We start from the raw sequence: 26,527 nt of genomic DNA on the forward strand, positions 1-26,527 counted from the left end.
AAGGCAACCAAGAAGACCCCAGCTGTTACAGGCCAATATCGTTAATTGACACAACTGTAAAAGTTCTGGGGCATGTTATTTACAACAGGGTCCAGGAGTGGGCCCAAATAAAGTCGATTTTACATCCTGCCATATATGGATTTAGAAGTAAGGTAGGGACAATAGAGAAATGTGCAATAATAGGAAAGTACACAGTTGTTAAGCTTGTGCCCTTATATATGGCATTTATGGGTTTAAGCGCCGCTTTCGACTGTGTAAATCGGTAAAAATGTTGGCACGTGTTGATACTTACAGGTCTGGAAGCCCCCCTTGTTTACGTTCTTGCATTTCTTTTTAGGGGCATGAGAGCTAAAGTTCAACATGGGTGTGTGCTAGCTCTCTACTGTTCATACCATACATTAACGATTTATACCCATTCTTATCTCCCATAACCAGCGATGTTCCATCTGTCAAGGGGAAACCCCTTCCCAAACTTTTATATGCGGATGACGCAGTTTTAATGGCTCGGACCCCCTTTTAGTGTCAGCATTTATTGATTTTATCTAACCTAGATCTTGGAACACATTTTAGCAAAATCTCATATTATGGCATGTGGGCCACATTGTATTCAATTGTCTTCTATGCAAGTGGGAAATAACTCCTTAGCAAGTATTAAGAGTTTCCTATACCCAGGAGTTATGTTTTCATCCTCTGGAGCTTGGTCACCTAATATCGCACACCGCAGAATGTTATTTTCAAAGGCAATTGGATCATTGCTGTCCCTTCCTTAACCTCACGGCGGGTGACAGCTGAAAGCAATGTTACAAATATATAATTCTTAATTGCCACCTATGGTTCCGCCATTTGGGGGGGTACAAATTGCATAACCATACAATCTGAGGAAAACAGGTTTTTCAGGCACCTGCTGGGCGTGTCACGTTCTACCCCCATGTCATCTGCCATAAAGAATTAAATTTGCCATACATATCCAATTTTATTAGAGTGAGCCCATTGTTACTTTGGTTATCTATTTGGAGTAATGACCAGCCTTTACTCACAAGAGATATAATAAAGGACTGTATCTCTTGTGATAACGGCCTTCGAATTCCGTGGTTGGCAAACATTAGGGGACCAATTCCAATGTCGGATGGACCTGAGTCCGTCCGACATAGGTCAGGACATAGGTCAGGAACCGTGACCAACCTACCCACTGTCGTCGGTCGAGGCCCTCCAAGTATGATGCGACTGAACCCTGTTTGATCGCAATCGTATCCCACACAATGGGAGCATGCATTCCGGGTGGAATACATGCCCGCATTGTGCAATGGAGGGGTGAAATCCATCCCTGCACCCTGTGGCCGGCACCCCAGGGACCCCATGGTGCCTGCCACATTGTGCACGGTTTTACAGTGGTGTCCCTTGGGTACCACCGCAGACCCCAACCGGAGACCTCAGGATGAAGGGGGGTCAGGTAGGGGCCCCCAAAGTCAGTTTTCAGCTGCCTTTTCATGTCAGACAGGCCAACTCGGAAAGGTTGTCAGAATCTGACATCATAATCGCTCTGACGGAAACGCTGTCCATAGAGCTGCACGAATTGGCTCCAACCGACTCGTTGGGCCCGATTCACAGAACTAACTTAAGACAAAATCCTAAACTTACTACCATTTTGGTATTCACAGAAGGCACTTACTCATTTTGGTATTCACAGAAGTTAGGAGTCCTAACTTTAGGACTCCTAAATGCCTTCTGTGAATACCGAAAGCCTTAAAATTAGGATTTTTCTCAGTTTAGTAGTAGTATAGTTAGGACTCCTAACTTTAGGACTCCTAAATGCCTTCTGTGAATACCGAAAGTCTTAAAATAAGGATTTTTCTCAATTTAGTAGTCCTAAAGTTAGGACTCCTAACTTTAGGACTCCTAAATGCCTTCTGTGACTCCCGAAAGCTGTAAAATTAGGATTTTTCTCAGTTTAGTAGTAGTAAAGTTAGGAGTCCTAACTTTAGGACTCCTAAACTGAGAAAAATCCTAATTTTAAGACTTTCGGTATTCACAGAAGGCATTTAGGAGTCCTAAAGTTAGGACTCCTAACTTCTGTGAATACCGAAGTGAGTAAGTGTCTTCTGTGAATACCAAAATGAGTAAGTGCCTTCTGTGAATACGAAAATGGTAGTAAGTTTAGGATTTTGTCTTAAGTTAGTTCTGTGAATCGGGCCCTGAGTCTCCAAGTGCCGGTCTTAACCGATTTGGATAACGAAACCATTTCCCTTCTGACCGCGAGCATCATAATCGTCGGTCGGAATTGTTTCTGACCAAGTCAGACAGTGGGTTCCAACATGGTCTAGGAGAATCCGACTGTCAGTCTGAGGCTTTCCGACCGACATCGTAATCAGGCCCTAAGTACTGCATGCAATCAAGTTTATCTAATCTAAAAAGGATTATTGAGAGTATGTATTGAATGTTTTTGCAGCAAAATGATTTAAAATACCAGAACTCCATGTACGATATGTCCGTGCCATGGGAAGAAGTAGCGTTTGACATACTAGGTCCACTAACAAGAGAAAGTATTCCAGATCGGTGAGAAATTGGGAAATTAGTTCAGGGGGATGTGAGTACTTCCCAAGTAATAACTCCAATATTGTGTCAGATCAACATGCTATTTCAATAAATGAACGTCAGCTCACCTTGGATTCGTGGCAGAGAGAAGGAAGGCTTTACTTAAGCAGTACCAAAAAAAGAAAAACTCAAAGGAGATCAAAATTAAACTTCCACAATTTCATAAACAGAGAACTTTTTAAATATAAAAATGACACAAAGGGGCCGATTCCGATCCTGGAGAAATATTCCCCGTACGAATTGTATCTGGATGTATTTACGTACAAATCGTACAAGTCCCGTACAAACTGGCAAGTACGATTCGTATGTAAAAAACACCATACGAATCGCATTGGGAATATACCCCGACACGTCCTCGGGTCGGAAAAAGTGTCCGACCCGTCCCCGGACGGTTTTACGTACGACTTGGTAAACCGACGTCCGAACGCGCAAGTACGATCCGTCCCGTCCGTCCGAATCCACAACCGTATGGTAAAAACACCGTACGGAGCGAACCTCCATAGCAACCATGGAGATGTCCAGACATGTGCCCGCATACGCGGCGAACACCCCCCTCATGTCCTCGCCGTACCCCCAGCCCCCCTGTATGTCCACGACGTACCCCCAGCCCCCCGTATGTCCGTGACGTACCCCCAGCCCCCCGTATGTCCGCAACGTACCCCCAGCCCCCCATATGTCCGCGACGTACCCGCACCCCACCCGTGTATGTACGGTGCGAACCCCCACCCTCGTATGCATGGTGCGGATCCCCACCCCACCCCCCGTATGTACGGTGCGAACCCCCACCCCCGTATGTACGGTGTGAACCCCCACCCCCGCACCGTACATACGGGGGTGGGGTGGGGGTCCGCACCGTACATACGAGGGTGGGGGTTTGCACCGGACATATACGGGTGGGGTGCGGGTATGTCGCGGACATACGGGGGGCTGGGGGTACGGCTCGGACATACGGGGGGGCTGGGGGTACGGCACGGACATACGGGGGGGCTGGGGGTACGGCGTGGACATACGGGGGGGCTGTGGGTACGGCACGGACATACGGGGGGGCTGGGGGTACGGCGTGGACATATGGAGAGGTCTGGGGGTACGTCGAGGACATACGGTGGGGGGCTGGGGGTACGGCACGGACATACAGGGGGGGCTGGGGGTACGGCGAGGACATACGGGGGAGGCTGGGGGTACGGCACGGACATACGGGGGGGCTGGGGGTACGGCGCAGACATACGGGGGGGCTGGGGGTACGGCGCGGACGTACGGGGGGAAGTGGGGGGGTGTTCGGCGCGTACCGGGCCCCCTTTTCCTCACGCTTCGCGGCGTACTTAGCTTTTCTGGCACTTTTTGTGTGCCGTAAAAATATAGCCGTCCGGAGTGCTGTCAGTACGAATCGTACTTGCTGGTACGTAAAAAGCTGCCTGACTCTGTCCGCATGTCGCGTACGCACTGTCCCGGATCACATTTGTATGTGTTTTTGTGTCGGTCGGTGTTTTGTACGAATCGTACTTGCATGTTTGTATGGTGTTTTTACCGGGTACGAGTCGGATGGAGAAAACGCTCCGACCGACGGTTCGCACCCGGTTTCTCCAGGATCAGAATCGGCCCCAAAATGATTAAAATCCAATAAAAGGACTGAGTTAGGATAAATGAAGTTTTAGGGCAAAAGGTACCAAGTAAAAGTAATGTGCCAATCCCAAGCAACTGTTCACGGTTAACCTGGTCCTATGCATGGTTTCAGGCCAAGCGCGATGGAGAGGAGTTCAAATACACCTAGCGGTTCATCCTTCGGACGTAGCTCCTGAAATGGAAGTCAAAACCCTCCATCTGGGTAACTTTGAAAGCTTTATCCAATCAAGTCCGATCCATATCACTTTACTTACCCATTGGCTAGGGTCCTGCTCAAGCTGTTAAAATGTTGCTGTATTGTTCTGTAGTTGTTTTTAAGGAGATGTGTTTTCAACTGTTTTCTAATTTGGAGCATTGCTGGGGTGGTCCTGGTGGATACTACGATGTTTTTCCAAATCCTGAGTGCATACATGATAAAGTCATGCTGCCATGTTTTTTCTTATTTACGCTTCTCAAGGGCCAAATGTGATCCGGGTCGGTAGAGAGGTGTGGCTCACTGGTTAGAGGCGGCAGACCCGTAAGCAGAGAATTGGCCAGGGACCAGGGTTCAATTCCCGATGCGGCAGGGTTGTGGACCAGGGTCAAAACGGACTTGATAATTCTCGCCTCGGTACCTACTCTAACCAGGAACACACTCGGCAACTCTCGGCAATAAGCTTGCCTCATCTCTACAACAGCCCCCCACAGACGCTGGGGATGCCTGGTTTCACCTTGGAGATACCCAGAAAGGGACCATCTCACAGGGATAGCCAGGACGGGTTCCCCAGCGGTCTATAGCGCCGGGACACCTCCTCGTGAGGTAGCTGTTCGCGCTTTACAAATATCAGTATTATTATTATTATTATTAAGTGCACCGAACGCGATCCGGCCGGAAAAGCTACGAGCCGTATGTGTGTTTTCTGCCTGACTCGTACAGCTGTACAAGCGAGCAAGTACGATGCGAGCTACATGAAATTAACCGAACGAGTTGTTTCCGGGTCTGAACCGCTCCGTACGTCTCGGTCGTAAGCTAACCGTGGCGTGCAATGGATGCGATTCACGACCGAGCCAGTACGATGCACGCATCGGACAGCCTGTGCGAGCCGGAGTGCCCGGCTCGCAAATCATCCAGGTGGTTGCCTTTGGGGGTCTGCGTCGGTCCCCCTGTCACCCGCAGCCCTACGACTCGGACACAGGGGGAGACCCAAGGGTCCCCCAACACAGGCATGTACGGCGCAGATGGCACCAACGCGTACCCACTGTAGGTGGCGCCCTTGCACAAGATGTACCCATTCAGTCAATGGGAGCCCATGTACGCATCGTACGACCGGCTCCCATTGACTTCTATGGGAGTCCGACTGAACCGAGTCTGGCAGCATACGGCCGCATCGTACTCGCTCGGTCAGGCTACAGGACTCCGGCTCGGTCGGAAAACACTCCGGATCCGGCTCGGTCGGAATGCTTTCCGACCCGGATCGGAATCGGCCCCTCAGTGTCCAGACTGGTGGTGTCCTGGCTGCTGGTGGGCCGAGGACTACTAGAGATTGTGAGCTTGTCTGCAAGTTAAGTAGGACTGCTGGTTGTGATGCCTGTGGAAATGATGCAGCTGGTTTTGCATATATCTGGGCGATTATGATCTTGTTCAGAAAGCATTCCGACTGAATTGGTTCCAGAATGCTTTCCGGACGACTCGGATGGGGGTAGTCCGAGCAATTTGGATGCATCTGGACGCTTCTGCATATGATTCGGTTGGACTCCTATTGACTTTAATGGGAGCCTGTGTTCTGAATGAGAACACAGGCTCCCATTGAAGAAAGTGGTGGCTGGGGAAAATCGTGCCCCATGTGGTGGGCACCCCATGATGCCTGACACACTGTGCACAGTTGGGGAGAGGGGACCCAGGGGTACGGGTATGGGTTGTGGGGTTTATTGGGGTAAAGGGTGGGAAGTAATGTATCTTTAATTAGTAATTAGTTGATAATTAATATTAATTAATTTATTGATAATTAATTATGGTAATTGTTTTGTAAAAACAATTTTGGTGTCGTTTTGGATATATAGGGTAAAGGGTGGGAAGTAAATTAATTTTAATTAATGTATAATTATTTGTTAAATACTATTAGGTATGTAATTGAAAATTTATTTTAATTGTGTAATTATTTTTTGTGTTTAATTTTAGGTGCAGGGTTTGGGGATTAATGGGGTAAAGGTTGGAAAGTTAATTCGTTTTAATGAATTATAATTTAGTTTTTAATTAATTATGATAATTGTGCAAGTATTTGTTTTTTTTAGATTTTAGATGTGGGTTGTTGGTTTTGTAAGGGTATGCGGTGGGAAGTAAATTCATTTAAAGCAATTAATAGTTTTCTTTAATTAATATTAAATACTAATTTAATAATTATTGGTGTGTGAGTTTTTTGGTGGTATATTTTGGGAAGTAAGTTAATTATAATTATTTATTAATTAATATTTAACTAATGAAAATTAGTTTGTTGATGAATATTCATATTATTAGAGTAAATGTTTTTTAGGTGCAGGTTGGGAGTTTTTTTTTTTACAGGGTGGGAAGTAACTAAACAAAATTTATGTAATAATTAATGTGTTTGTTAATAAATCATTTTTAAATAAAAATATTTATTTGTACAGAAACGATTTTTGTATTTTATATAATAATATTTGTAGGTACTTGTGATATGTATTTAACATTATAATATGTTTTAATTTTAATTTTTTTATTAATAAATATATTTTTATTTTATTTTTCAACGTTTTTATATTTTTTTTATTTACTTTGTTTTTAAAGTAATTTTATTTTGTTGAAGATATTCTGTTTGTTGGTAATGTTAAACTGACTGGAGTGGGAGTTGTAAATTTGATCCCTCTGCTATCTAACACTTTCACTACTTTTGCAGTTATTGGAGTGGGACTATTCCATTTTATTTCTCTGCAATCTAAACTTTTTACTAGTGTTGTATGAATTGTAATGGGAATAATAAATGTTAGTACTTTTCAATTGTATTACTGTTGTGTTGTGTGAGGTGGGAGTAGTACATTACATATATTATTATAAGAATTTGTTAATTTTTGTTGTAGTGGGAAATATATATGTATTCATTACACATTTTATTTACTTATTATATATTGTTTTAATTTATATAATTATGTTTTTGTTTCTTTAGAAGAATGATATTTATATTTTTTTATGTTTTTTGTTTGCAAATTATTTTTATTGAATTGTAAAAAATGTATATTTACTTTTTAATTTTAATTAAAGTGGTTTGTTTTTTAAATATGTTATATAAATGTGTATATATATACACAAATTACCTACTGGCGGTCGCCAGTAGGTAGTTATAGTTAGGACCCTGTTTCCATAGGAAATCCGCAACATTCTATTTGGAATAACTTTGGCGCCAGTCGACGAATCCTCGCGAAATTTTCAATATAGGTGGGGCGCTACGCTCCGCTCCTACCCTGAAAGTCTCGGGGGGATTCGTCAAGCAGGGGCCGAGAAAAAAGGGGGGTCCCAAAACGCGTTTTCCCCATGCATTTTTCCATAGGACCTTTAGACACAGCTACAGCCCGAACGGCTGAACAGAATTACTTGAAATTTGTCAGAGAGGTAGCCATAAGGTCAAGGAAGTGCCTTTTGCAGGTCTGGTGTAAATCTGTTCAGTATTTCCTGAGAAAATAGCATTTAAAAGCATATATATATGTGGGCGGAGCCTAACCACACATCTCATCCTGAGATCTGATTGGCTGTCAGCACTTCATCCAAGAAGTGTTGGCAGCCATCTTGGGACCAATATACATGATAGCACCTCATTAAAAAGCATTGCAGTTAATAGAAGGTTTTAAGACTTTAGTTACATTATAAATCATTTGTTGATGGTACCATACTCATTTTAGGAATTGTGGTATGTTCTAAGGTGATTTCACCATGTGAAAAAGCCTTCTGCTGGGATATCATGATTGAGAGAAAAATATTTTCTCATGCTTTTACCACAGAGGTTTGGAAGGTGATCTATAGGCTAAACTGAGAGCTTATTTTCTGTAAATTCACATTATCTTTCTCAGTCCTGTGAGAATGAAGTCTGACATTCTCAGTAAAACATGTACATCCAACAAGGGCAGAGACTGTCAGTTGATTCCTTTGTGTTCTACTGCAGCTTCCCAGAGTGTTCCAAAGAACTACTAGAGCGCTAACAGTCCTACTTATGATAAACGTATGGCACACCTGAAGCCATCTTGCTTGGATTAAAGTGGTAACTCTTAAAACATTTAATTTAAAAAGGAACAAAATGAGGGGGTTCATTTTTCCATAAAAAGTATGATTAGTGCTGCAGAAAGAAAAATTAGGGCACATTTTGAGTGACTTCTCAAATCCTCTTCTATTTCATTAAAAAATTCTGACATGCAGACTGAAACATGCACTTTCAATACCAGCAGCAGTTTTCCCTGGTGAGCAGTAGCTTTACTACAGTGATCTAATGAGCAACTAGAGTGCTAACATTCTGAATTTATGGCAAATGTGTGACACATCTGAATGCCTTCTTGATGGAATCAAAGTAAAAAACTGAAAGCATTTCCTACTGAGGAGACTGCAGTAAATAAGGAAATTAGGAAACTTCATAACAAATAAGTCTCCCAAGATGGCCACCAGAGACAAAAGAGCCCAAATGTAGCCCAAATATCACCCAGATGTAGCCCAAGTATAGCCCAATGACAGAATGTCCCAGAATGTTCTTAAAAACAACTAGAGCGCTTACTGTCTTCATTATGACAAAAGTATGGCACACCTGAAGCCATCTTGATTGGAATAAACTGGTAACACTTAAAACATTTAATTTAAAAAGGAACACAATGAGGAGGTTCATTTTGCCATAGAAATTATGATTAATGCTGAAGAAAGAAAATGAGGGCACATTTTGAGTGACTTCTCAAATCCTCTTCTATTTCATTAAAACATTCTGACATGCAGACTGAAACATGCACTTTTAATACCAGGAGCAGACTTCCATGGTGCAGTAGTTTTACTACAGTGATCTAATGAGCAACTAGAGTGCTAACATTCAGAATTTATGGCAAATGTGTGACATATCTGAATACCTTCATGATGGAATCAAAGTAAAAAACTGAAAGCATTTCCTACTGAGGAGACTGCAGTACATGAGGAAATTAGGAAACTTCATAACAAATAAATCTCCCAAGATGGCCACCGGAGACAAAAGAGCCCAAATGTAGCCCAAAATCACCCAGATGTAGCCCAAATATAGCCCAATGACAGAAGTGTGCAAAACACTTATTATTTTGTGTTTTTGCAGTGTTATATAGTGCAGACTTGTCAGGTATTGGAGTGCTTTACATGAGCATTGGTTACATCACACAAGAACAAATTCATTTTGGTTGTAGACATGGGGAGACTAAGTGATTTGACCAGAATCACAGAATGTCGAGCTGAAGCAGAAACTTCAACCTGGTTCCCCAGTTGCAAAGTCTGCAGTTCTGGAAGTAACACCACATCCTCTCCCCTCAGTGCAACATTTAATCAAGTGGTCAACTGGATAAAAAAACATAAAGATAACAAATAATTTAAAAGTGCTTTGTCGCTATTTGAAAACTCAGAAAATATGTCCTTATTTTAGTCTTTTAGAGCACTAACCATAATTTTGATGCCAATAAGACCCTCTCATATATGTAATTTCTAAAGGAAATGCTCTAGGTATTACAGTTTTGATTACATCAAGATGATGTCAGGCGTTCCACACTTTTGTAATAAATATAGAATGTTAGCAATCTAGTTGTTCATTAGGATACTTTTGAGAGGCAGAGGCCAGGGGCACGGACTCTGAAAATTGAAGGCAGGTAGGAGGGTGCAAAGGCAACAATTTAACCACACTGAGCAGGCAGGAAGGGCCGTGGAAGCACAACAGACTATGGAGGGCAGAGGAAAGGGGGGCAGGGGCAACAAACCAACAATACAGGACTTGCAAGAGAGGCTGTTGGAGGGAAGATCTATTACGGGTCAAGGAAGCTAGGGGCAGTCCCCAGATCCCCGGGAGCCACCACAGAACTGAGCAGGAGAGTGAGTCAGGGACAAAAGGGGCACCTTAATTTGAGCCGGGGTGCCTAGGAACGCTTGCTCCAAAAATGAAGAAAACAGACATATGAGACATGGAATTGGAGGCAGAATACAATGGCAGTTTAATGAGAAGATGCAACTTCAAAGAAACCGCAGAATAGAGACATAAAGTACAAAATACAGAATCCAGATAATCATACAGCTGTCATAATATTCTCTGTATCTCAATTAATGTACTGACAGAGAGAGAGAGAAAACACATCTATAAATGCATCATGAGAAACAAGTTACACCAAGGAAAATGTTACCTAGGAACACTCACGTTTACTCTTAGAGCAAGCATTCCTGCAATTACAATACAAAATCTTTTAAATGCAAAAGTAAAGAGAACAATGGTTAAACATAACATGACATTTCATATAGGTAAAATAGAATAAGATACTTCAAGCAAAGCAGAGCAAGACATTTTAAGCAAAGGAAGACAAGAGCTCCCAGCTCTTGGGGAAAACCTGCACTGCCTGTTAACCTACATACAGACGGCGAGGTAGTCCGTCGATATCTGTGGGTGCTCCCTTTTTATATCATTTTGTGGGCTCCTTTGCACGCTACATCTACCTACGTATGCTACCCAAAAGCTTCGTCTGCAGATTTTACCAGACATTTCGTCATTTACCCACTTAATGCTGACAATGGACTGGGTGAAAAGGTCAGTCTCTCAGGCCAATCGCTTATCGTAAGTTCCATAGAGCAAGCAGAAAATAATGGGTATTGTACGGGAATTCAATATATTCATGTATAAAATCTCCTCAGTTCTCCTAACTTGACGCTCTGCGGTTGCCACTTCCTTAAAAGCGGGAAACCTGCCCAGGAAGCAAGTACCAGTCCAGGATGCAGCCTACTGTATGTCGACAGCTTCAGGGGGATGTTGAACTTTGATACCGAGCACGGAGCACTCGGGTAGGGTGGGGGCTACTAGTTTGGATCAGAAGGCCTCGCAGACCTGCCTTCAGACTGCTATACACTAAAATTGCAGAGCTATGGTCAATTTAACAAAGAGGCCTACATATTGAACAGAAGGGCCTACACAGGGGTTTTATGCTGGCTGAGTGGTAAGGATGTCTCAGGATAATTATATAGCAACACAGGACCCGCTGGTCAATTTAATACGGCCTACAAATGCAGCTGGCAGGGCAAGGACAAGGGTCTCATACTTCAGGTGTGGACAGAACGGGCCAGGGGCCCCCTGTGATACAAAATCTACCCTCCTTCAAGGCTGTGGCAATGTAATAGACCATTGTGGGCAGAAGGAAGAGGCAATGGTAGTACAACCATACATGCCAACAGACCCGATTCAGCCAGGAAACGTCCAATGTTTTTAAGCTCAAATGGGCTTTATTTGATCTGTCTCCTGTCTACAATATCCTCTTTTTCAATGCAACTCAAAGGGGAAAATCAATACCCCAGTTTTTTTTCAAAATCTCCCTCCTACCAAGTTCAAAATGTTCGCAAGTATGGTACATTGGATCATGGAAGGAAATGGGATAGGGACATGGACTTGGATAACAGAGGACAGGAGGGACATGGAGAGGTGCACCAAACTGACCCTGCAGGGCAGGCATCAGGGTTTGCAGCAGCACAATACACCACACAGGGCATGCAGGACGGGAGTGCAGCACAACAATCCATAGAAAGCAAGAGGGAGGGGACAGGACCATGCACATGGACAACAGAGAACAGAGGGGCAAGAGGCAATGGTAGCTAGCTGACCATAATGGACAGACAGGAGAGAAAGCTGCAGCATAACAGACCATAAAGGGCAGGAGGGACGGATCAGGGGCATTACAATGGAACAGACAAGCCAGGAGGGAGGGAGTAGGGCTGGGGGCAAGGGGGCAGGGCAGGAGCAGCAAGATAGCCATGGAGGTCAGGCAGGATGGGCACTAGAAGCAAGACACACCATGAAGAGCAACAGTGAGACTGTGATGGCATACACACAGACCATGGAGGGAAGGTGGGAGGGGGTCAGGGGCAGCTAACTGACCACACAGGGAAGGTGGGAGGGGCCATGGCAGCACAGAAGACCATGCATGGCAAGTGGGAGGGTTAGTGGCAGCACAATGGCTATGATGGGCAAGAAGGAGGGTGGAAGGGCATGCACAAAGGACGATGGAGGATAGAAGGGAGGGTCAGGACCTGTGCACAGACAAGAAAGTTCAGGGGAAGGGACCTCACAACAGACCACACGGGGCAGGCAGGAGGAGCAGTTGCAGCACAACAGACCAGGGAGGGCAGAAGGGTGTGGCAGTACAATGGACCATGTAGGACAGGAGGAAGAGGATAGGGGCATGGCATGTGGACAGGCAGGGTGGAGGTGGCAGGGACAGGTTACAGTAATCTGACAATGCTAGGCAGGTGGGAGGGGAGTGGCAGCTCAACAGAACACTCAGAGTAGATAGGAGTGCCAGGTCCATGGGACATGGTGGGCAAAAAGGATGGAGCAGGGGCATGCACAAAGACATCGGAGGGCAGGGGGAAGGAGAATAGGGGCAGCAAGCTAAGCACAGAGTTTAAGCAGGAGGTCAATGATGGGGCATAGAATTGGGCAATGGAGGGCAGGAGGAGTGGACTGGTACATCATACTAAATTGAGGGCAGTGGCAGCACATCAGACCATGCATGGCAGGAGGGAGGAGGCTAGTCCATGGATTCACACAACAGAGGATAGGGAGGAAGGGGATGGGGCAGCAAGCTAACTGTTCAGAGAAGGCGGGTATTAGGAACTTTATTGTTTTTAAAACATTGTGTCTGTGCGAACTACTTAAAATATGAACAAGTATGCAGCATAATCTCACTTTTATTCAGGAAGAAGAGGACGTTTGTGACTGTGACTCCGGGCTCACTTGGCAGAAACACCCCCTGACCCTCCACCCCCTATCGCAAAATGTAATGCCCGTGAAAAGGGTAGGTGAACACAGTGTGATATAGAACATAGTCCTGAGAGCACGATTGAAAATGAAAACTAGATATAGTGTATGGTATAAACTATGCACCAAAAAGTGTGATATAAGATGAACCGGGCGTGAAATATAATATGCAATACATTGTGCGCAATGACAGATTCATTGGAGAGCGCGAGATAGCACAGGCACTAGCGCGTGCTATGCGATATGCGCCTTGGAGTGTAATATGCACAGGGCAGTGTTGTGTAACCTAACTAGTCTCTAAAGTTGTAATTTAAAATATGTGCTGGGGAGTGTAACGTTGCATATGCACTGTGACAAAGATATGGATCCCAGATTGTAATATGTATGGCATAGCACTGTGCGTTATAACATAGGCATCGAGAAAGGCACGTTAGATGGGGCAATATAACCCGTGCGAAGACAAGTGTGGCATGACATATTAACGGGGTGGTGTTACAGTGCACATGGGCTAGAGAGTATCATAGCATATGCACTAGCTAGTGGAATACAACACAGAGGTGTGTGGCACTCGGCAGGCAATGGTGGGTGTAACACAGCATTGGGCTCTGTCAGGAGCACGCTGTGACTCTCAAGTGATGTTCGTCCCCTTTCCAGAGAGTAAAATAAAAAGTATTACACATCCGGCAGTGGATGTGTGTTTTATTAACCGTGAGGGGGGTTTCTTGCATAGTTTTGGTCGAATTTTTGTCGAATCCCCTTTGAATGGCTTGGTGTGCATGTGTATTAAATGTGCCCGTCAATAGCTACCCATGTTTGTATAAATAAACGACAAGGGTGTCTACCAGGATTAGGCACGGTAGGGCATCAGACATGTCAGAGCTTCACTAGTGGTGTAAATACATTCCACGTGGATTCATTGCATGCATAGTCGCCTTTTAATGAATATCACGCAAATCGTCATGGTGATAGGTACGTACGGTTTGTCCAGCATGTCCTAGGTGTGTCTATAAATATATATTTTTTAAAAATAATAAAAAACAGTGGCCGGCCCTGGGGATTGGGGCCAAAAAAATATAATTAGGAGACTGGCCCTGGGGAATGGGGTCATCAGGGCCAATAAATTAGAATAAGAAGGGGAACCAAACAGCCCCCCTTCTTAAAAAACTAAAATAAATAAAAGACTGGCATTGTGCCGGAGGCCATGCCCCCTCCGTGCAGCACTCTGCAAACGCGCCCCCAACAGGCATCTCCAGTATGCGCCAGGGAGCTGCGCTGCAGCCAGGTGTTCTGAGGCCAAGCCCCTTTTTACACCTCTCTGCAACGCAGCTCTGTGGCGCTTACTGGAGGTACCTAGTGGTCTAGTTTGACCCTAGGGACCCTTAGGATTCAAGGGGACTTAATCTCTCAACTTAGAACAGCCACAGGGCGCGTTTACACAGTGGTGAAGGGAGGGGACGGGGCCTGAGGTGACGTGTGCAAACACGCACTATGGCACGTTTTAAATTGGGGATATAATTTCCCTTCAATACTGAGGGCCCCTGGGGGCTAACTAGCCCACCGAGTGCTTCCAGTAAGCGCCACTGAGCTGCATTGCAGAGAGGTGGTCCATGCCGTGTCACTTTTTACACCCCGCTGAAACGCAGCTCTGTGGCACTTACTGGAGGTACCTAGTGGGCTAGTTGGACCCTAGGGACCCTCAGGATTCAAATGAACTTAATCTCCCAACTAAAAATGGACACAGGGCGTGTTTACACAGTGGTGAATGGAGGGGACGGGGCCTGAGTTAACGTGTGCAAAAACGCCCTGTGGCCTGTTTTAAGAGGTAGTTTTAATCCCCATGCCCTATTATATACTAGGGGCTTACAGAGGAGGTCATGCTAATCACAGGGGGACCCCAACGCATAATGTTCCCTAGTGTATGTAGGTGTTTTCACTGTATTCTAAGTGTCTTTTAACATAGCACTGGCTCTAGGACTGGTTAGTCAGACTCAGTTACCACCAGTATCCGTCTGAAAAAGTTGAGGGTACAGGATGATTTTGCAACAAGGCTTCTCTCTGCTCTTCTTTTTGTTCTTTCTGCACGTTATCCTTCTTCCTGCACTTATCTTCGTATTTGAGGACTTCTGTCGCTTCTTTCTGCACTTCTTTTGTTTCTTTCTGTGCATTTTTTCTTCTTTCTTCACATGTCCTGTCTCTGTAGGCATAGTTAGAAATTAGCATTTAAAAAACCTTTGAAATTCACAGAAAAAACCATAGGTTTCAGGCACGTTATAGTTAGGAATTAGCATTTAAAAAACCTCAGAAATTCACTGAAAAAACCATAGGTTTCAGGGGTGTTATAGTTAGCTGGACTTTTCACTTGTACAAAACCATTGAAATTCCCCCGTTATAGTTAGTTCAGCTAACTATAACTCGCGCGCCCGCAATGCACTGCTGATGACGTCACATATTACATCAGTCATGACATGGTCAGTGACATCACTCATGACATCACTGATGACATCTCAAATGACATCACTGATGACATCACTGATGACATCATCCTTGTGATAGAGTGGCAGACCTCCTCTCACCCTAATATAACCTTTGATACACACATTCAAAAATAGAGACTAAAATTTTCAAAACAATGGACATACCAATACCAGTTACAACAACCTCTTCAGTAATTCTAAGATCCACATACACATCCACTCATTCACCAACAGTCCTATACAGTCACTCATACATGTACTCACTCATCATATGTACTCATACACCTATACATCCTGTTACACAATGCCACTCATCCATAGAGTTACTCACACACATAGTCACTCATGCTAATAAAGAATCAAACATACATTTACTTGCATATACAGTTATACACACACCACCATACTTACTTCTACGGAAACTTACACATACTTAGTCTTTTAAACAATCACTTATAGAAACACATACTTATTCATACAGGAACTCTTTCAATCTCTCACTCTCACATATACTTACATATATACACCAATAGTCACATATACTAGTTTAAAACATATGTAGTTACTCATAAAGACACTATTGAGACAGTCATTCACTCACTAACACACCCATACACACACTCATCCACCCATACAGTCCTGCACACATGCTGTGTTCAACCCATACAAACAGTGAGTCACTCATTCATGCACCTGTGCACTACGTAATACCCCCCACCGAACCATGCAGACACTCAGACTGATACTCAAAAAACCAACTAATAACCTATATAGACACCCATGTAGCTACTCACCAACCCATGCAGCCACTTATACACAAAGTGAGAGACTGATACAGATATTTACATATTTAAACATTACTCACTAAGCCATGTATTCACTATGATACACTTAATCAGTCAGTTACACAATCAATTTTTCAAAAACAAATCATCCATTTAGACACTTATATACCCATTTATTCTTCCATCGACCTTGAGTTATACATATATAAAACATATTTAATTTTCAGAAAAACACACATTCACTGGATGATGTCATCAGTGATGTCATCAGTGATGTCATTTGAGATGTCATCAGTGATGTCATGAGTGATGTCACTGACCATGTCATGAGTGATGTAATATGTGACGTCATCAGCAGTGCATTGCGGGCGCGCGAGTTATAGTTAGCTGAACTAACTATAACGGGGGAATTTCAATGGTTTTGTACAAGTGAAAAGTCCAGCTAACTATAACACCCCTGAAACCTATGGTTTTTTCAGTGAATTTCTGAGGTTTTTTAAATGCTAATTCCTAACTATAACGTGCCTGAAACCTATGGTTTTTTCTGTGAATATATATATATATGTACACACACACACATATATATATATATTATATTAGATAAACCATTGAAAATCATAATACAATTTAAAAATATCAGTTTAATTATATTTTTTAAATAGATATATGTTGATATATATGTATATCTGTATGTGTCTAAACTTTTGAAAGTAAGTTTGTTATATTTGTTAAAACATATATTAAAAATTGTTCATTTTTTATTGAATAACATTTCTTTCTGATTTATTACACTCACCTTTTTAAATATAAGTAGTCGATATTTTTGTTGTGAATATTTTTACCACGATAATGTCGATGTTTTCCTAGTCGATATTTTGTCAGTGAACCGGGGCAACTAAAGGAATACTGTTAGCATGGTGATGATGTGATCATATTTCTTCAGGCTCTGGATGAGATGTGCTGGAGCATGCAGTTAACCTTAAGGGATGCTAGTGGGAAGTCTTGGAGGCCATGGAGCAGGGTGTTACCACAATTCAGATGTAAAAGTATATGGACTTAAACAGCAGTTCTGAGGTGGCTTTCTGGGAGATGTAGTATAACTTTCTTTATAAGTGAGAGTTGGTAGCAGGCCATCTTAGTTCTTTTGGCAATGTGTTCCTTTTGAATGAGACTGGAGGCCAGAGTGAAAACAAGTGAGTTGACATTCGGTGGAAGTTAGGGTTCAAAGTTATCAAGGTTCATGTCATTGAGCCATATTTTTACCATACCTTGTAATAAGAATATGCTTGTAATAGAGTGAATATGGAGAGGGAGTCAGACTTTCTATTCTGAACAACCGTCTCACAAACACTGGACAAAACGTCTATATTGGGGGGACCGGGGGTTAGATTTACTATCCAAACTCCAGTCCAACAAATTTCGGTGAAGGTGCATATATTTGGGAAGGGGGATTTATTATTCTATCTCCAGTACAACAAATATATGTGGGGTAGAGGTCAAACACATTTTTCTAACTGGAATCCCACTGTTTGGTAAAGCGCATACATTTGGAAGTGGGCGGATAGCAATCACACAAACATTGGAAAAAGGCATATATTTGGTGGGGTGGAGGTTCTAATTTACAATTAAAACTTCAGGTCCATCAAGATTGGAGAAAGTGCATATCTTCAGGACTAGCAAATTTAGTATTCTAACCCTAGTGTCTGAAATATTGGAAAAAATGCTTTTACTTGGAGGTGATTTCCTGTTCTAATACAAGCCTGTCTTAACTTGCATACAATCAGTATATCTGGGGAAGTCAGTCCTACTAGTCAAACTCTAGTGCCAAAAACATTGGAGAAAGTGCATATATTTGTGAGGCCGATTTCCTATTAAAACTTCAATCCTACAAAGGTTGGGGAAAGTCCATATATTTGGGGTGGGGTCAGATTATCTATTTTAACTCCAGTCCAACAAACATTGGGGAAAGTGGGTATATTAGGGGAGGGGTTAGATCCAATAATCCAACTTCAGTGCCAGAAACACTGGAAAAGGTGAATATATTTTGTAGGTCCAATTTAGTACTCCACCTCCAGCCCCTCCCATATACAATAAAACAAATATAATTGGTTAAGACAGATTTACTATTCTAACGCCAGTCCCACAAACATTGGTAAAAACTTATATATTTGAGGTGAGGAAGACAGATTCACTATTCTAGGAATGTCTAGGAATAGAAGACTCTGAACTTGATAAGGTAGTACACAGTCATAGTAGTTGATCAACCACGCCAAAGAACTTTTCTTGCCACAACAAAAAAACAAGAGTCATTTTTGCTGCTCCATCACACAGCATGCTAATAATTTTCATCGCACCAGTACGTTGCAGTATGGAGGCTTTGGGAGCTGGTTCTGGCAGAAGTAAATACTTTGCTGCATAAGTGCATCAAACATGACGCTCGCTTGGCAAAAGTTCAGTGCTTTAAGTGCAGCAGCGATTGCACTGAGGCACGAAGATCCCCACTGTAGCGTCATCCCCAGCCCGGTAGCATGCAAATGACTACTCCACAACAGAGCCGTCTAGGGCACGTCTTTATTCTTCAGAGTGCAACCATTAACCAACTCTCAATGCGTCACAAACCTCTATTTAACCACACCCAGAAACAGGGACCAGAAGGGCCCAACTATAAAAATACTCACAGGACATTACACCCACCGGGCAGGTGCAGATCTCTACATCTGGCAGGCAGAGGAGCGGAAGCCATAGCTTCGCTGACCTGGCGGGCCACTGGACTGCATGCCAGTGCCTCAATGATCCTGGCCATTGTATACAAAAGTCAGTACCATGCACATACACTCCATGGAGAATCCTCACTAGTATTAGAAATGGAAGATATGCGCTATGGAAAGACTGGTACAACATAACTGAATTATGTGTTGTTTTTATTCCCTGGCAGATACTCACTTAAACCTTGTAGCAATGACTGGTCTCTGCTGGCTGTTTCCTCCTTTGCTTTCAACATGTGCACAGCTGTTTGGAACATTGAAAGATGCCCCAGAATTTGGAAACCTAAATGTGTACATAAACAGTAGTTACAGTATGTTTTGTACATCTACATTACAACATATAACCAGTGATGTCCGGATCGCAGGCTCAAATCCTTGCATGGTAAACATAGGTTGTGATCCTTCCAAGATCAGCTAAACAAGAACCGTTTTCGATTTATTAATTACAGTTGTATATAAACATGGTGTATATAATGTGCTTTGGATAAATGTTCTACACAATTAACAGATTATTAACAGATTATTGTCGGCAAAACAACACATTCAATATTCCAGATGTCAATCTTACCTGATAAAGCTGTTGTCATTGTGTGTCCACCGTGGGCCTGATTTATAAAACTATGACATGTGTATATAGACTGTCGTTGTCATGTTCTACTTATAAGCCGCTCACACCGATGCGCTGAAATTATGCAAAGTTTTCATAATGCTAAATTCCCCATGGATGTATAGCTGTGTAGAAAAACTTCCCTCTTTAGGGGCAGATTATGATCACGTCCGGAGACGGAGAGCACTCCGACTGAATAATTTCTGGAATGCTTTCTGACCGACTCGGGTCAGGGAAGTCTGACCGAGCGATTTGGATGCATCCGTATTCATCCGGACACAATTTGGTCAGATACCCCTTTAAATTCAATGGGAACCTGTTTTCTTAACGTGAACACAGGCTCCCATTGAAGAAAGGAGTGGCTGGGCAAAAACGTACATTCTGTGGCGGGCACCCCATGGTGCCTCCCACAAGGTGCATGGTAGGAAGAGGGGTTCCCGGGGTGAAGGGGGGCCTGCTACGGGACCCCAAAGATTAATTGCGACAGCTGTTTTGTTCCAGAGAAACCGATTTGTAACGGCTGTCTGAATCGCTCAGTGTAATCCCTCACACAGAAACCCAGTCAATAGGTCTGTACAATTCGGTCCTGGAAAGGCTCAAGGTGTCCGAATGTCTTTCAGAACCAATTCAGACAGCCCTTACGGTTTCCGGGCATCGTAATCGGTCGTTTGGAACTGTGACCGATTTGAGCGGAAACAAGGCTTCCAAATCGTATTCGGCAATCCTAGATTCAGAGCTAGTGACAAGGGCATGTGTGAAGATTTAACATGTGTCACTTGGGAGTGTTGCAGTTGAAAGCTTATCAACATTTACTTCAACCTTATTACAAATTTTAAATCACTAGGACAAGTTCATCATCTTCCCTCAAACTCACAATAGTCTTGATTGATACTCTTTTCGCCACAAATTAGGTCCTCCAATAGATCTTTTTGTTGAGCTGCCAGAGAGTAGAATACTTGGAAACGTGAACAAATATTCTATGAGAACCTGGAATAAAATAATTGTTTACCTGAAACCTAACTCAGTACCTTTCCGAGTCACAGATACCAATGCCTTGGAAACAAGAAATATGACTAAAGAATGATACAGAATCGATAAAGATAATTAATGGAAAACATTTATCTAATGCCCTTGTATTGTATATACAAGTCAAGATAATGCATTTCAAAACAGATTTAATGACAAAGTATTATCACAAGTAGCCTCACAACACAGTACAGATCATTATTAGACAGCTAGAAATTGTCTGTGGAGGGAAACAGGATACATTTTGAGGTTCCGTTTTTAATCAAACAAACCAAAGCAAAGCTGATCGTTTCAAGTTTGTCTTCAGTTAGATCTGATCAAGTCTGGACTGCAACACTGCGTGCCACAGTAGGAGCCAGATAACCTCTCAGCCCAAAGGCTATTTCCCTGCACAATTTTACCAGCCGGCAAAGTACAGGATTCGAGGTCGCAGTAAGATATAGTTCAGTTCATTAAAGTCTATTCCACCCAGTGTAGGTGGAGAAGGGGCCTAGAAAAGACTATATAGATCAAAAGTCTGTCCGTCAGCATGCCAGGAAGGAGAGGAAAATGACAGCCAGCCCAGACTCCTCCTCTGATGGGGCAATTATACCTCAAATTGTTCCTGGTGTATGTAAGAAACTGTCTCTATATATACTCCACCAAAGTGAGGTACAGTGTGTATAGAGTCCAAGTGTCTCCAGAGGTTTTTCAGACGTTAAAGTTAGATAGACCCTTACTCTCTAAAGTGGTAGCTTGGTCGAGCAGAAAGGCAGTATCAGAGGACAGTGTTAAGCATTTGATGTACACACTGTCAGCAAATTAATTCACACACTCAATAACTGAACTCTAGGCCAATTGTTTTTCTATAAAAAGATATACTGTTATTTTATTAGATCCAAGCAAGCCTGATACAGGTATGCATTCAATTCTTTTCAGTAATAAGTTACGTGTTGTCAACAGTTTTAAAAAGCAATAAAGATTGCACTTGATTTGATTTACAGGGGATGCAGTAGGTTGCAATACTTAGTAAATGCAGTACATTAAAATGAATTGCTTTTTAAAGTAAATGCATGTAAAATTACTTTTGCGTTGCTCTTGTAATCCAATGCAGGACTCCTAGGTTCAGCACTGGGACATTTACTTAAAACAGGTAAGTAATTACGTTTTTGTAGTTTGTATGATTTTTAAAGAATATTCTTGTATTTCAAAGGTTGACACAAACGTTTTCACAGAGAACCCCCAATGTTATCCTATGGAAGGAAATTCAATTCACAGGTAAGTTACTTTTTAGTTATTTTCTTATTCAATGCTGGACACCTGGGTTCAGCACTGGGACCTTTCCTGCAAACAGTTGAGAAAATTGGTTAGGTTATTTGTGCGATTTGTACGGAATATTCTTAGTTTTCAAAAGTCGACAAACTTTTTGAGAAAAAAAGTGTCAATGTTATCCTATAAGGAAAAACAGGTTATCGGTTTCGAGATAAGTATTGCGTCTTTGAAGTTAGGGTTCTGGGGCAAGACTCAGGGGTCTCCCAGGGTCAGTGATGCACTGTTGTTGCACCTCCAGTGGCACTAGGGTGGCTGGGTGTAGAGTGTTGAGGCCCAATGTTATCCTATGGCGGATAAGGGACTGTGGTTGGTGGCTGCTGGTAAGCAGGCCACAGGGTTGTGGGAGCAAAGCTCCTAGGGTTAAGCTCAGGACAAGTTGGGGACCAACTTAGCACCAAAGGGGCACCCTCAGCGGCACTAGGGCGGCTGGGTGCAGGGTGCTGTTTTGAGGTCGGGTGCCCTGTTGATTTCAATGGATATTCTCCGGGACAATAAAACACTGCAGGCTCAGGGTCGAGGATCCTCCAGGAGTGACCACCACTTCGAGGGGTAAGTTGGGATGTTGCGGGTTGGTTAGGCACTACTGGGTTGGGCACACAAGGCCGTGGGGTGTCGGGTGCAGGGGTGCCTTGGAACGTCGAATATTCTTACCCGCTCTGGTTGCGGTAGGGGGGTCCTCTGGATTGAGGCTGCAGGCGTCGTGGTATTTGTCCACTCGGGCTCAGGCTGGATTCAGCGGGTGCAGAGTGTGCGGGATTTGCAGTTCCTGGCTGGCACCAGAAGCTGTAGTTCAAACACATCTGGTGTTCACTGGAGAAACAGCTTGGAAAGTGAAGGCAGGCAGGTCCTCTGGGGTTTTTGAGGTTGCTGGCTGCTGGACACGCCGGGATTTTGCTGGAGCAGGTTCGAGGGGAGAAAGGCCTGTAGGGCTGGGGCCAAGTCAGTGGGCGTCATTCTCTTGTTAGCTCTGCACGGCTTTTCGTCCTTCTTCTCTTCTTTTCTTGTGGTTGCAGGAAGGAAGGTTCAGGATGCCCCTAAATACTAAATTTAGGGGCATTACAGGTAGGTAAAGGGCAGGGACCAATGGGTCCCTTCCCTGGGGTGGGTACACCCCCTATTCTGCCACTCTTAAGTGGGAGGGGGGCAGGAGCCTGTCCCTGGTTGACTGGGTCCCCCATCCTCAAGATGGCGGGGACTCGAGGTTGTGCTTCACCTCTCCTCCCCCACCTTAGGGGTGGAGTTGGCAGAGGTGGGCACACCTCTCTTCCTCACTTATTTTTCCCAACACTTCTCCCGCCCAAAGTAGGGGGTAGAACCAGTGGGGACCAGTTGCTGAGTACAGCAAATGGTCTGGAAAGGCTCACAAAGGCAGCAGGCCTTTGAAGCTTCCCCTGCCCATCTTGGGGGAAGAGACCTAGCACCTCATCCCAGGATGTGAATTGTTGCATGCCCTCGAGAGTGGATGGCTCTCGACCCAGGGGTCCAGCAACATGTCTGGTGGGTAGCAGTCTAAGCAGCCACTCAGTCGGGACACTGGTTGTGGGTCGAGTTCAGGGGGCATTTCTAAAATGCCCTCTGTCATGCATTTTACGTTGAAACCCACACTGGCATCAGTGTGGGTACAATGTACTGAGAAGTTTGATGCCAAACTTCCCAGACTTCAGTGTATCCATCATGGCACTGTGGAGTTCGTAATGACAACCTCCCCTCACCATATAATCTTTAATGGTACACTGCACTTACAATGTCTGAAAATGGACTCAGACACTGTAGGGGCACAGGGCTCATGCCTCTGTGCCCTCACCACTGGCATAGTGCACCCAGCTAGAGGGGTGACTGACCTAGGCCAGGGCAGTGGTTGGTAGGCATGGCACATGTGTGCCATGTCAACTCCTCACTTTTTATCTGCACCAAGACACACAGCCTGCAAGGCAGTGTGTTTGTGAAAAGGTACAGGGCCGCAGCCCTTAGGAGCCTTCTCTGTTCACAGTGCCCTAGGTACATGGGGTACAATTTACCAGGGACCTCCCTGTGGCCAGAGTTGCCAATTGGGTTTGTTTTGGGGAAAGAACACAGGCCCTGGGGTCCTGATTGGCAGGGCCCCAGAGCACATCAAGTCAAAGAGCATCAGTAGTCTGGCAACAACAAAAAAGAGGGGGGGGTTACTGCAACATAAACCCGCTTTCTCACAGTAATCACCTCTTAAAGTATTAATTCTATCAGTCCATGGGGTTCTCATTGGTCACTCACAGTGAGCTGTTGTGGGGTGATTAGTGAATCACACAAATCTGGAAGAATTAAGTAACTCTTTTTGCAAACTTCATAAAGATTCATTAATTTAAATAGTAGTACCATTTCGTCACTTCCATGGAAGTGGGTGGTAGTTTACTTTGCTCACAGTCCGCCTTTTCCTAGGTGCTTTTTCCTGGGTATGCAACAATATTGTTACATTTTTATTGAAAATGCTTCTCTGCGAGAAACGAGTCCATTGTTAGTCAATACAGACATGAAACTTCACAGAAAGTTCTCATACAGCTTAGGTGACTGTCTCACATGATTTCACAATAACATAGGAAAACGAAAAGCATTTGAGGCCTACATGAAAAATTAGCTGAATCACAACAGTTTAATATTATTATACAAACACACATTCATAAATGCATATCGACATTCTTCATTTTTTCAGTTATAGTTTTCTTCAGGAAGTACACATCAATGTTAGGTACTACTAAAAATTATTTTTTTAGGCATTATTTGTACGTTACCATTTTCAAGCATATTTATTAACCTGTCACTGTCAAATACATGTATTACTGTATATACGTTACAGAAATTCAGATTCGCACTATGTCATTTCTTCTGTAAATTAAGCAATTATGAATTTGAAGAACTACATTATGTATATATATTTCATGTTCGATGCACATTTAAATGCATATTATCACAAAACTCTCCAGCACATTTTATTCTTTCACAACACGTAAAAGCATTTATGTGTAATTCCTATTGTTTCTCTATTTGTTTACATTTTCGTATCATCATCTTAGAACACACTACATGAATTTACGATGCAACATGTATTCTCACATTTTTCCGACTTAGCAGGTTAACATGTCTTCATCAAGAAATATTTGTCGTAATGATCTTTACTAGTGAGAATTGATAAAGGTAGACGTCAGATAACATCCACACTCCATCAGGAGCCATTTGAAAAATGTTCACAGCATCTTCAGAGAGAGGATGTACGATGCTGTAACAGCGTTGACTTGTGAGATCATGTCATGTTTGCTGTTGATGACGATCTCAAGATTCTTTGTGTGGGTGCTGGGTGTGAGTCCTAGTTCAACCAGCCACCAGGTGGAGTCTCATGCTGAGGTGTCCTGGATGAAGATCACAACTTCTGTCTTGTGAGTGTTGTGTTTGAGACAATTAGGGGCTTATTTACGAGCCCCTATTGCCACAGAAACTTCCCTTTTTATGACGTTTCTATGGTGATAACCTGTTGCCTTATTTAAAAGGCACGATTAAGCCACTTAACATGGCTTAATACCACCTTGTAAATTAGGCCCCCTTTCGTACCACAATTAGGGCCTAATTCCGATCTCGCTAGTAAAGCCCTCTGTACGACTCAGATCCGTAGGGCTTTACAAGCAATTTGTGCATTCTTATGCTTACGGACTTGGTTCACTCGGACTTCCATTGAACTCTATGGGAGCCTGTATACTGGACGCGTGCACAGGCTCCCATAGCAAAAAGGGGTGAGTGGAGAAAAGCGTACAACCTGTGGCGGGCACCCCATGGTGCCCACCATACAGTGCATGCATGGGAAGGGAGGACCCATGGGAAACCCCACTGGTCTGAATCGGAGGGCTCCAGGTGATGGTGGGCCGGCTAAGGAATGATCCTGGCAGCTTTATCGATCTGGACATACCGAATCGTGAAGCCTGTCCGAACCATGCATCGTACTTGCTTGCTCGGAAACAGAGTCCATAGAGCTGGACGAAGCGTCTGCGTACAAGCTGTATGGACTGGATTGAGTTGGGAGACGATTTGCTCGACGCATATGCGAAATTCACATCGTACTTGTTCATTTGGACCAGTGTACGAATCGGTTGAGAAAAAGGGCTACGAATCGGATCCGTTAAAGCCAAATCTGCATCATAGGACTTGCGAGCGAGATCGGAATCAACTCCTGGGCGTAAAAGGGGTGGGCAATGGTGTTGCGGTGGGTGTTTTTCCACAACACCCATTGATTTTGATGCTGCCCCCTATTTACAAGGGTGGCATAAATAGGAGGCAGTGCCAAAATTAAGACCAAGGAAAACCTGGTCTTAACATGGGAAAACGAGGATCAATGATTTAT

At 43.6% G+C, this 26,527-nt stretch overlaps 1 protein-coding gene across 4 annotated transcripts in view; it reads right to left on the reverse strand.

The window, feature by feature from the left end:
- LOC146863399 (C-type lectin domain family 4 member F-like) overlaps positions 1–26,527 on the reverse strand; it is a 657,369-nt gene that overhangs the window by 350,276 nt on the left and 280,566 nt on the right. For all 4 annotated transcript variants that reach the window (XM_085642825.1, XM_085642826.1, XM_085642824.1 and 1 more), the window contains one exon: positions 19,399–19,503. In XM_085642825.1, the coding sequence (XP_085498951.1) occupies positions 19,399–19,503 (105 nt within the window). The remainder of the gene's footprint in view (positions 1–19,398; positions 19,504–26,527) is intronic.

Source organism: Triturus cristatus, chromosome 2_2, assembly GCF_964204655.1.
Source record: "Triturus cristatus chromosome 2_2, aTriCri1.1, whole genome shotgun sequence".
Taxonomy (NCBI): domain Eukaryota; kingdom Metazoa; phylum Chordata; class Amphibia; order Caudata; family Salamandridae; genus Triturus; species Triturus cristatus.